Below are 13,508 nucleotides of genomic sequence, written 5' to 3'. Positions count from 1 at the left end.
CACACGCACACGCGCGCACACACACACACACACAAATTTTCATCACTCAGAACTTTAAATTATCAGACACTGATTCAGAAGTAAAGACATGAGGATGTGTTTAAAAACAAAGTAAGAAATAGGGAAAAGTCACATCACATGTTTTTTTTTTCTCCCAGACAAAAAATGGACTGCTAATTTTTTAATAAAATGATAAGAAATTGTTCCCTAGTAGTGTGGACATCCAAGAACACGTAGAGGAAAAGTTGTGATATGAAGTAGGAGGAAGAGTGGGAAGGAATAGGCAAGTACCAGTGTACTAAGTACTGAACAGTGAGGCTACTTAAAGGAATTAAACATTTCCTTAAACAAATTGTACCAAAAGGAAAACAGTATTCTGGATTGTTTCATTATTAACTACTGGCAAAAAAAAAAAAAAACAAATCTACAAATTTGACATGCAGGAATAGTTTAATAAAATAGCCAATTCTGTACGTACAGCGACGACCCCCATCAGGTTTTTTTTTTTATAATAAATTTACATTTCAAATGTTATCTCCCCTCCTAGTTTCCCCTCCAAAAACCACCTATCCCCTACTCTATTCCCCTGCCTCTGTAAGGGTGCTCCCTCACCTACACACCCAGTCCCCCCCCCATTATAGCCCTATGCTGGCGCATTAAGCCTTCACAGGACCTAGAGCCTCCCCTCCTATGGATGCCAGACAAGGCCATCCTCTGCTTCATATGCAGCTAGAGCCATGGTTCCCTCCATGTGTACTCTTTGGTTGGTGGTTTAGTCCCTGGGGGCTCTGGAGGGTCTGGCTGGTTGATATTGTTCTTCCTATGGGGTTACAAACCCCTTCAGCTCCTTCAGTCTTTGCCCTAACTCCTCTGTGGAGATTCCTGCGCTCAGTCCTGTGGTTGGCTCTGAGCATACACATCTGTATTGGTCAGGCCTCTGGCACAGCCTCTCAGAGGACAGCTATACCAAGCTCCTGTCAGCATGCATTTCGAGGCAATAGAGTCTGGGTTTGGTATCTGCAGATGGGATGGATCCCTACGTGAGACAATGTCTGGATGGCCTTTCCTTCAATCTGTCCCTGCATTTCCATCAGACAGAAGCAATTCTGAGTTAATATTTTTGAGGTGGGTAGGTGACCAAATCTCTCACCTGGCTAACCTCTGCATATGGTCTCTACAGGCTTTTTCTCCCCTTCGTTGGGTTTTTAGCTAGTGTTATCCCAGATGTGTCCTTGGAGCCTCTTGCCTTCCTGGAATCTGAGACTTTCTAGTGGCTACTCCTCCCCATCAGTTAATAAGTTCATGTCTACAGCTATCGAGTGCCTTCCCCAAGTCTCCACAGGTAAAAGAAGACCTCACTGGCAAAGGACACCAGAGTAGAGGTGGGGAAGAAATGATACAGGAGAAAGTGCTAAATAACAAATTTATTTAGTTAAGATGTAAAAGGATAACCAACAGCAAGATAATGGAAAGAATGAAGAACATAAAAGAGAGAGGCAGATGGATTTCTGAGTTCGAGGCCAGCCTTCTCCACAAAGTGAGTTCCAGGACAGCCAGGGCTACACAGAGAAACCCTGTCTCAAAACACTCCTTTCCTCCCACCCCCCAAAAAAAATAAGAAAGAAAAATTACAGTTCCTTTTGAGAAAGGAAGATTAAGAAAACAAAACCAAAAATTAAATGTAAACAAAGTTAAAACAAGTATAAGATTAAATAAGTCAACATTTCCTGAACAAATATGCAGGAAACTAAACTATTTTAAACTGTGCCTCTTAACTTTTGTTAAGACATTTCCAGAGATCATTTTTATAGTTTATTATTACACATTAACTGAGAAATTGAGTGGATGAATTTGTGAATTAAAAAAGCTAAACTGCTGTAAGAATTGAGAACAAAACATGTTACAAAAGTAATAACTTTGGAAATAGTATATCCTATAAAGCAGAGATCTCAGAAAAAAAGAAAACAGAAAATCAGATTATTAGGAGTTAATCAGAGAATTTTCACATGGATTCAATGTACTTGTGATTTCCTTTCCACTGGAAAGTTACACTGGCATATGTCATAAAAATAAGGAGTTCTCCAACAAACAAGTACTCAGTCCTGTTTACACAATCATTTCTGGGGCAAATACTGTTTTGATAAACATGAGACATACTGTAAAGTCAGAATAAGAAAAGCTATAGGCATCAAACACATAATGTTATTTTTACAGAAAAATGATAGAGTTGTTTTTGATGTGTATACCTTGAAGAGTTTAAATGGACTGCATACATGCAGATGTCCTTAGAGGCCAGAAAAGGGTGTCTGGTTTCCTGAAGATGGAGTTACAGGCAGTTGTGAGCTGTGGAATATGTGTGCAGGGTTTTCTGCAAGAGCAGTAAGTGCCCTTAAATAATGATGGAGCCATCGCTCCAGCCCCGAAATATGGTTTTTACCTACTCTTTTAAAAGAAGTTATTTAATAATGTATTTTATATATATATATATATATATATATATATATATATATATATACATACATACATACATATGCAATATAAGATATATTTTCATTATCAAAGTCTTTTGGGAACAAGAAAGAGCAGTTGGGGTGGGAGAAAGAATACAGGAAGGAGAAATCTTAGCAGCATTATAACTTGTCCCAGGATCAGAGTGACTGATGGAATTCTCCCAAAAGTGTGCCCAAAAATTTGAGTTTAAGATTATTGACTTAAGAACCTGAGGGAAACGGGATATGTCTGTAATGTCAATAATAATGACAGAATACTAAAACTAAATAAATAATGAAAAAAAACTAAATGAAACAATATTATATTAACTTTAGGTTACAACAGCTACAACAATAACAACAACAACAAAACATTACATCATAGCACCAAAAGAAAATAAGTAATATATTATGCAGTTAGGGGTTCACATACACATAATAATGTAAGCACTAATTTTCATACAATAAATAGAAGTATGGCATAAGGATTTGGGGACCTTAGAAGGGATTTAATGATTTAAATCATCTTGGATATGAATAAGTAGCACTGCAGGGAATCAACGATTCTAACCTTGCCTATCTGTCCATTATGCATGTAAACCCTGAGAAGATTACTGAGTTGCCATTTTTGTTTGTTTGTTTGTAATAACACCATTTTTATGCATATGCATGAACTACTGAAGCCTTGGTTTCCTTTTCTTTCTTTGGTTTAATTTTTTATTAGATATTTTCTTCATTTACATTTCAAATGCTATCCCAAAAGTCCCCTATATCCTCCTCCCACCCTGCTCCCCTACCCACTCCCTCCCACTCCTTGGCACTGGTGTTCCCCTGTACTGGGTCATATAAAGTTTGCAAAATGAAGGGGCCTCTATTCCCAATGATGAACATTAGTCCCTATCAGATTTAAGATTGGTAAAAATTCTTTCCCAATCTGTTGGTGGCCGTTTTGTCTTATTGACAGTATCTTTCACCCTACAGTAGCTTTGCAATTTAATAAGGCCCCATTTGTTAGATTCTTGATCTTACAGCACAGGCAATTGTTGTTCTGTTTAGGAAATTTTCCCCTGTGCCCATATCTTCAAGGCTTTTCCCCACTTTCTCCTCTATAAATTTCAGTGTCTCTGGTTTTATGTGGAGGTCTTTGACCCACTTAGACTTGAGCTTTGTACAAGGAGATAAGAATGGATCAATTCTCATTCTTCTACATGATAACCGCCAGTTGTGCCAGCACCACTTGTTGAAAATGCTGTCTTTTTTCCACTGGATGGTTTTAGCTCCCTTGTCAAAGATCAAGTAACCATAAGTGTTTGGGTTCATTTCTGGGTCTTCAATTCTGTTCCATTGATCTATCTGTCTTTCACTGTACCAATACCATGAAGTTTTTATCAACATTGCTATGTAGTACATCTTGAGGTCAGGCATGGTGATTCCACCAGAGGTTCTTTTATTGTGGAGAATAGTTTTTACTATACTAGGTCTTTTTGTTATTCCAGATGAATTTTCAAATTGCCCTTTCTAACTCATTGAAGAGTTGAGTTGGCATTTTGATGGGGTTTGCATTGAATCTGTAGATTGCTTTCTGGAGGATAGCCATTTTTACTATAGTAAGCCTGCCAATCCATGAGCATGGGAGATCTTTCCATCTTCTGAGATCTTCTTCAATTTCTTTCTGCATAGACTTGAAATTCTTATCATACAGATCTTTCACTTCCTTAGAGTCACACCAAGGTGTTTTATATTTTTTGTGACTATTGTGAAGGGTGTTGTTTCCCTAATTTTGTTCTCATCCTGTTTATCCTTTGTGTACAGAAAGGCCATTGACTTGTTAGTTAATTTTATATCCAGCTACTTCATTGAAGCTGTTTATCAGGTTTAGGAGTTCTCTGGTGGAATTTTTAGGGTGACTTATATATACTATCATCTGCAAATAGTGATATTTTGACTTCGTCCTTTCCAATTTGCATCCCCTTGATCTCCTTTTGTTGTCGAATTGCTCTGGTTAAGATTTCAAGTACTGTATTGAATAGGTAGGGAGAAAGTGGGCAGCCTTGTCTAGTCCCTGATTTTAGTGAGATGGCTTCCAGCTTCTCTCCATTTACTTTGATGTTGGCTACTGGTTTTCTTATATTTAGGTATGGGCCTTGAATTACTGATCTTTCCATGACTTTTATCATGAAGGAGTGTTAGAATTTGTCAAATGCTTTCTCAGCATCTAATGAGATGATNATGTGNTTTTTGTCTTTGAGTTTGTTTATATAGTGGATTACATTGATGGATTTCCATATATTAAACCATCCCTGCATTCCCGGGACAATGCCTACTTGATCATGATGGATGATCCTTTTGATGTGTTCTTGGATTCGGTTTGCGAGGATTTTATTGAGTATTTTTTGCATTGATATTCATAAGGGAAACTGATCTGAAGTTCTGTTCTCTTTTGGGTCTTTGTGTGGTTTAGGTATCAGAGTAATTGTGGCTTCATACAATGAAATGGTAGAGTATATTCTGTTTCTCTTTTTTTCATGGAAAATTTGAGGAGAATTGGAATTAGGGCTTCTCTGAAGGTCTGATAGAACTCTGCACTAAACCCATCTGGTCCTGGGCTTTTTTTGGTGGGGAGACTATTAATGACTGCTTCTATTTCTTTAGGGAAAACGGGATTATTAAGATCGTTAATTTGATCCTGATTTAACTTTGGTACCTGGTATCTGTCTAGGAAGTTGTCCATTTCATCCAGGTTTTCCAGTTTTGTTGAGTATAGCCTTTTATAGTAGGATCTGAGGATGTTTTGGATTTCCTCAGGTTCTGTTATTAATTCTCCTTTTTCATTTCTGATTTTGTAAATTAGGTTGCTGTCCCTGTGCCCCCTAGTTAGACTGGCTAAGGGTTTATCTATCTTGTTGATTTTCTCAAAGAAACAGCTCCTGGTTTGGTTGATTCTTTGAGTAGTTCTTTTTGTTTCCACTTGGTTGATTTCAGCCCTGAGTTTGATTATTTCGTGCTATCTACTCCTCTTGGGTGAATTTGCTTCCTTTCATTNTAGAGCTTCTAGGTGTGCTGTCAGACTGCTAGTGTATGCTCTCTCTAGGTTCTTTTTGGAGGTACTCGGGGCTATAAATTTTCCTCTTAGGACTGCTTTCATTGTGTCCCATAAGTTTGGGTATGTTGTGGCTTCATTTTCATTAAACTCTAAAAAGTCTTTAATTTCGTTCTTTATTTCTTCCTTGACCAAGGTATCATTGAGTAGAGTGTTGTTCAGTTTCCACGTGAAAGTTGGTTTTCTATTATTTACACTGTTATTGAAGATCAGCCCTAGTCCATAGTGATCTGATAGAATGCATGGGATAATTTCAATAATTTTGTATCTGTTAAGGCCTGTTTTGTGACTGATTATATGGTCAATTTTGAAGGAGGTACCATGAGGTGCCTGGTCTACAAAGTGAGTTGCAGACCAGCCAAGGCTATACAGAGAAACCCTGTCTTGAATAAATAAATAAATAAATAAATAAATAAATAAATAAATAAAATATACTTAGTATATATGTCAAAAGCTATAGTAAAACAGGAAATTAATTTTTAAAACTATGAATATTTTCTTGATTTCTCTGTCATGAAACTGGCCAATATAGACATGTGCATGTATTTTGTGTTTGTGTGTGTGTGTGTGTGTGTGTGTGTGTGTGTGAAATAAGCAGTTTTATTAAACCACAGGTATGAGGAGATGATAATTTGATGCTAAAGAGTTTGGAGACATGATGACATCTGATACAGTGGAAATGTTAGAAGTAGCCAAGACAACAGGATGATACCAGATACATATGAACAAATGAGCACTTACTCAAAGTACAGACAGTGACTAAGTTTTAATCAGAATCACAAAATGTGCATGTAGCACTTGGGCAATCTCCACTCTGCAGGAGAAAGCTTGAGTGCATTTATAACATTCTTGAAAATCTTAAACTGTATTTAATTAGAGGTTCTCTCTGAATGCCAAGGCACTGGGTTTTATAAGACATGGTTTTAATTACTACTTGTAATCATTTACTTAGAGTTTTATTTTTTCCACAGAATTGGGGAGGTAAAATTTACAAGATCATCTTATTCAAAAACCAAAAAGCAACTCTTTCTTATTTTCTAAAGGATTTACAGTGGACATGTGTTAGTTTTATGTGGAGAGTATAGTTGTGGAGACAGGTTTTGTTATCCCTTAAAATCCAAATTATCAATACCCATGACTGATTTAGCATTTAGCTTCCCTTCAAAATTGAGATATTAATGCCATCTTATTGCTATTCTCAAAGTATTTGAAGTTAATGTTGTGAGAAATGTCAAAACTTTTCCATCTTTGTTGTTTGAAAAAAAGAATCAACATTGTGGGGATTTTGTAGTGTTCTGATGGTTTTGCCTTTAAGAACTCATTCTAGAAGAAACATATGCACTGCACTTTTAATCACTGTGCTCAGAAAACAAGATGCTAACATATAAATCTCAATACACAATAGTATTCAAAATAGAAATTATATTAAATATAAAAAACAATGTGCATACTTTATGAGGGGATTGCATATTTTACCTAAAATTATAAGTCATACACTATAGGTCAAAAGCATTATAATCTTAATCACAGAACCATCTTAAAAAATCAATGTAGATATAGTTTGCCAATGTATTACATATTAGTAAATATTTAAAGTAAGCCAAACAATGGTGTATAAAATAGTTGACAATACAATTAATAGCATCAGGGTGAAAACTGGAGCTCAAAGACCATTATAATGAAGACAAAACCTCAAAAGTAATTAAAAAGCAAAAAGGAATAAGGCATCCTAGGGCTGATGCAAACAGCATAGCATTAGGAGGGAAACGATATGTTTAATGGGAATCCAAACCTTTCCCAGGAAGGGCATATATGAAAGAGAATCTCAGATAAAAAACACAGTGGTCAGTAATGCCATGTCATTAGTAACAGACCTCTGCAAGAAGCACACAGAATATGATGGTAGATCTGGATCAAACATGGATGTGGACAGCTGTATATGTCGTATATGTGAGCTCAAAATAATAAAATCTGAATTGAGTTTTCACACTATTTTGGCCAAATACTTGCAATTCTAGCAATCAAAGAATGAGGCAGGAGAATGATAAGTGGCCAACTTGGATTATAAGCAAGGAAGAGAACAAGGGCAAAGGAGAGAGAGAGAAGGAAAGGAAGGGGGAGAGAGAAAAGGCAGGGGAGAGGAAGAGGGAAAAGAAGAGAGAACAAGCAAATATTAAAAAAATACTAATCCTAAAGTCTAGGGAGTAAAATAGCTTTCACTTGTATCATTAAACACTGAGCACTGGACTCAGCATTCCACCCATCCATTCAACGGTATTGATTGAGCATCAATTATTTTTTAATTACAGATAGTAAGGATAAAAACACCATTCAGAAGTCACATGTTCATAATGGACAGTATAGACTTTTCTGAGCCATTGAACAATGACAAGAAAAAAATGTGACTCCTCTGGCATGACACAAAGAATTAAAGTGTATGAGAAAAAAAATTCCAGAAATAATCTGGTCAGAGAAATCTTCTTTCAAAATACACCAGAGTTGGTTGAAAGATCTTGGAAGGAGAAAACAGAAGCAGCCTCCAGGCCAGCAGTATGTTCACCATGAAGTGTTCAGAGGGAAATTAGACTACAGAGCCTTCTCATAGGACATCTTTAAAAACCTTCTATTTGATTTATGAGAGAAATGAGATGCAAAAAAAATGGGATCTAGGGGAAGAAGCAGTTTCAAGAGAAAGAGTTATCGATCTATGCAGGGGAATAGTTTCAAGTTCAAATGCAATACATTCCCATATAATGATCAGGACTCATCTATGATCAAGACCTTCATAGTGGGATGCTGGTGAGATTCAGTGCTATTGGGTAGGACATGTAGAATGGGGAGTGGGAGGAAGGCTGCTGAAAATGTCCTTGCAAAATCCTAAGGAAGAAGTTATCCTGAACTGAACTCTTCAATTTTACCCAATAAAAAAAATAATTCACCTTCAAATTAAATGACACTAAATTTTAAGATTCAAGATAAAGTTTTAAAACACAACTCTTACATACAAGGAAAGTATAAATTAGCAATCTTCAGATGATTGTATTGGTTGCCTTTATAAGGAAAAAACAGATCTTTATCCTAGTACTTTCTAGAATCTAACTTACAAAATCTTATATCTAAACACAGAGCATGCAAAATGATGAATCTAGGATTAAATTGCAAAATAGGACATTTAAAATGCTCTGTGCACTGTGGATATAATGTATTAGTCTGATATATTTACATATCAGTTAGTATATTATGCATTATTATTACATATTTCCATATTTATAGTTCAGCACAGATAGCGCTGCACAGGAGGTTTACGATGGTATTATGATTTATAGTGAAATTCTGTGATGAAAAATGTAATGACCAATCCACAAGGGAAACCTGGATAAACTCTAGTACATCGGTAAAATGAAATTATGCATATAGATTTAAAAACTGCACAGATCTACAGGAACTGAGAGTCAGAGCCTCTGACGTGAAATGCTTAAGACAAGCTTGGTAAAGAGCAGACCCATGAAGTATATCTACAGGCTACTTAAAATGGATCAGGAGCATGGTACAGAATGTCTTTAGAATGACATACCAGAGACTGACAAGCTAGGACTCCTGCCACCCATAAAGGAGAACTTGTTAGCCAGGGCACAGGGTGCAAGACATTTTATTTGGAGGATTGAACACTGTTAGAAAAAAATGTTAGCCTTTTCAGCAAGGTTAAATTACTGCTACCTTTTAAAAAGATAAAAATAAAGATTCTAGACTGGGTTATAATGTTCAGAAAAGAAAGCAGGGGCCATTTGCATTCTAGAAGAGATCTAAAGGATGGCTCTGTATGGTGAGGCTGCAAATGCAAGAGGTTAGGCCAAAAGTGAAGTTAAAAATTACAAGTTTGGAGCACAAGGAAATGAATGCACAAAGGAATAAATAGCATGGGGTTGCAGAATGTAGCGGTCCAACAGTTGGTGTCCTGCGTTTAAATTCTGAGCAATGAAGAAGGCAGAATAAAATGCCTTTTATACTAACAAACACATTCTTGTAATAAAAACCTGTAATACTTAAATATGTTTTTTAAAAATACAATCTTTTAAAGGTCTAGTGTGTTTTCTTTCTACCAATAATTGAATATACTTGTTTGCAATCAAAATAAAGCCAAAGACATCAAGGTGCTAATACTTCTGTAGCTGCCAAACTGGGGAAAGCAGACATGAAACAATTTACCACCTTGTTATTAGAGTTCTGTTCTGACTCTACTTCCCCTCTCCTCGCCAACATCTCTAACCTTCTGTCTCCTAAAGCTGTTGCATGCATAGGTACAAGGTTCACCAATCATCCTTACTTTATATCCTCATCGTTGGCAAAAATCACGACAGCCCTGGAGTTGGGGGTGTCCAAGAGCTGTTTGATAATTCTATCAAAATCAATGGTCCTGTCTTTGCGCTCTTGGGGAATTCTCACGGACTGGGCAATGCAGAGTCCACCTGTTCAAGGAAAGAAAACAGAGTGTCAATAAAGTTGCCACAGAAGTATCAAAGGAGCAGGTGTGTGTGTGTGTGTGTACTCTACTTTTTTCCAGTTAAAAGTTATTTATTCAAAAATATTTTCTACTAATTTTTTCTTTTCTTTTCTTTTTTGAGACAGGGTCCCTCTGGCTATCCTGGTGCTCCACCTGTAGACCAGGTTGGCCTTGAACTCAAGAGATCCTCCTGCCTCTGCCTCTGAAGATCTGGGATTAAAGGTGTGCACCACCATGCCCAGCATTTTCTACTAATTTCTGATTATGTATCAAATTAAGACAGGGAATGCTGTTACCCAGAGTAACTGCTCAGACACCTATACAGAATTCAATCATCTCACTATCTACACAGTGACAAATTCAAGTCATTTGCTTCACAAAAGATTCATCATTGGTATATAGTACTTCATGACAAAATATTTTATAAAGCTTATCTTTACATTTCAGTTAGGAGTTAGCTAATATAAAATGATATTTATTGGCTTAAAAAAATCCCAACAATGATTTAATTTCTTTTCTTAAAAAATGTAAGGACATACTTGTTTGAAGTCTCTTTACTGTCCTTCCATTAAGAAACACCTGAGGGCTGCGGTGGAGTTAGTGGTAGAGCTCGCCACGCAGGAGCAAGGCTCTGAATGCCGACCCTAGCACCTGAAATGTGGGGCATTTTCAGTGGCTAAAATATGTTGGAGACGTAACACACATTTCCTACAGGTTCTCACATTCAAACTAACAGGGAGAACAGAGTATATGTGTGTCTGTGTGTGTGTGTATGTGTGTATGTGTGTGTGAGTGTGTGTATGTGTATGAGTGTGTGTGTATGTGTGTGTGTGTCTCTGTGTATGTGTGTATGTGTGTGTGTGTCTCTGTGTGTGTATGTGTGTGTGTATGTGTGTATATGTGTGTGTATGTGTGTGTGTGTGAGTGTGTGTGTATGTGTGTATATGTGTGTATGTGAGTGTGTGTGTGTATGTGTGTGAATGTGTGTGTATGTGTGTGTGTGTCTCTGTGTATGTGTGTATATGTGTGTCTGTGTGTGTGTGTCTGTGTGTGTGTGTATGTGTGTATGTGTGTGTGAGTGTGTGTGTGTGAGTGTGTGTGTATGTGTATATGTGTGTGTGTATATGTGTATATGTGTGTGTATGTGTGTGTGTATGTGTGTGTGTGTGTGTCTGTTTATGTGTGTGTGTGTGTGTGTGTGTGTAGGGGATGATAGTTAGTATGCTGAACTATCTTAGGGATGTCTGTGCTTCAGGAAGGCATAAGACACCATGCTAATTTTTTTAAACTATTTGTTCAAATCACACAGTAAAACACAACCTTATGCATTTTGAATGCAAACATTTCCCAGGAAAGCCAGTGTATTAACTTTGAGGAGGCAGGAAAAGGGTAGCAGACAAAGTGTGTGGATGGAGATCTTTACAATGCATATTTTATAATACATTAAAGTTATAGATACTGAAGCAGCAAGTTTTCATCTTTATGCCTCAGAGTTTTCTGAGCTTTGGATTCTCAGTTCTTTTTTCTAACACATGACTCTCAAATTTTAATGACCAGCTCCAAAGACATAAAATGAAAGTAACGAAAGCTGTATGAACACCAGCTATTACGAACAAAACTTTGTGGATCACATACAATTTGTCCAGCCATTATTTCATATATTTCTTGCTATCTTCCTATAAACCATGAAATGGATTATAGTAGCTAGTGTTCCCTACTTTTTGTAATGAGAAGATTAGATAGAATATTTTACTCCGTGCTTCTCAGAGTACTCATGATCTCAGTCAATCTTTATGAATGTTAAGGGGAGATAGGGGTAGTTTCCTGGACAATTGATAGACTTCATCTTATTCCAACCCTTGCTAAGCCATCACTGTTGAATATAATACTTTACAAGATACACATTCAAAACTTATAGAAAGGCAAGTAAGGATAAAAGTAGGTAGTATGTTTATAGTAAAAATTATGAAGACCATCCCAGGGGTAGAAGACTTAAGTGGAAACAAGAAAAAAAATTCTTTGCTCTTCATGTCATGCTTTGAGAAGATATCCAAAATGGACTTTCTTACAGAATAGGTTTCTGCAAACAGAGAAAAACATAAACTCTGATCCCAAATTAAGATTCCATTGAAATTTCATTTCAGTTTGTTATTTTACTGTTATGTTTAGTAGCTTCCCAAGTTCATTCCTCAAGAGAAAACCTGTGATACATTTCAATGTTCAGATGTCCCAATACACTACAAACAGACTATCCAACCTAGCTTACATTTCTAAAACCATATGTATGACAAGAGTAGACAATCATTTCAAGTTCAACTCAAAGATTCATTAAAACAAACCATATCTGGGCCTTAAAGAAAAAGGAAATGAAAGCACACAAAAAATAATGCAAAATAAATTCTCAGAACTTAATGAAGAGGAAGTCATTAACAGAAGTCATGGAAAGATCCAAATATTTAAAACTTCAGCAACAGACTTGTCAGTTTACCCATGGGTCAAATAGGAAGTGCCCAAACAATCAAACACTTTAAACAAACTTTAAACTAATGTACATTGAAATTAATGGATAATAGCTGAAATTGTATTTAGATGGAAAACATAGTTATACAAGAAGAAGTCAGAAATAACGAATAGAAACAGCCTATGTTCCCAAAAGGAATGCATAAATAACACATAGGAAGCAGAAATATGATCAAAATTAAATAGTCAATACATTTTGACATAGAGAAACATTAGAGAAGAGACAATACATGAATAAATATCATTGTTAAAAGGCACAATAAAATAGATAAATCTTAAGCTAAGAAAGAAATCTCAAAGAATGTGTGAGAGATAAAATAGAAATATAATCGGGAGGGCATCTTATTCATTGATGTGATGGTCATTTATGTCCTTAAACTCAGAAATACTGAGGAAATAGAAGATTCCTTTGAAATATACAAATTATGAATGTTGTGAACGTTGAATGTAAAATTATCATCTGAATAATCCTAAATCATTTGCATGATCCCATATAAGTTATAAATATCAATTTGTAAAACTTTCAAGACCTTCAGAAAAAAAAAGATACAAGCTCAAATGGCTTCACTGATGAATCAAAAAAAATCTTGTAGTATAATATGAATCTATCTGCATAAGATGCTTCAGTAGCCAGGAGATTAATAAGTTAACTCATTATATGAGGTTGGAATCATAAAATACTACCAGAGTCTGTTGAAACCTGTGCCAACATTTTAAAGCACAAGAAGAGACTTCATGTAGGCGGGTTTCAGACTGGTGTGAGTGTTAGGTGGCATGGACAGTCAGTCTGAGTACGGACACTGTTTTAAACGTCATTAAATTTCAATTATCACCTCAGGAAGCATCATGGAACCATACAGTGAAGAGCAGTATGCTCACATGCTATCATAATCTTAAG

General features: G+C 36.2%; 1 protein-coding gene across 6 annotated transcripts in view; it reads right to left on the bottom strand.

Moving 5' to 3' along the window:
- The window catches only part of Grm7 (glutamate metabotropic receptor 7), an 867,793-nt gene that overhangs the window by 436,120 nt on the left and 418,165 nt on the right, over positions 1–13,508 (bottom strand). For all 6 annotated transcript variants that reach the window (XM_021164768.2, XM_021164769.2, XM_029478551.1 and 3 more), the window contains exon 3: positions 9,914–10,055. In XM_021164768.2, the coding sequence (XP_021020427.1) occupies positions 9,914–10,055 (142 nt within the window). The remainder of the gene's footprint in view (positions 1–9,913; positions 10,056–13,508) is intronic.

The sequence above is a fragment of the Mus caroli genome, chromosome 6 (genome assembly GCF_900094665.2).
Source record: "Mus caroli chromosome 6, CAROLI_EIJ_v1.1, whole genome shotgun sequence".
Taxonomy (NCBI): domain Eukaryota; kingdom Metazoa; phylum Chordata; class Mammalia; order Rodentia; family Muridae; genus Mus; species Mus caroli.
This window is presented reverse-complemented; position numbering and strand designations above follow the sequence as displayed.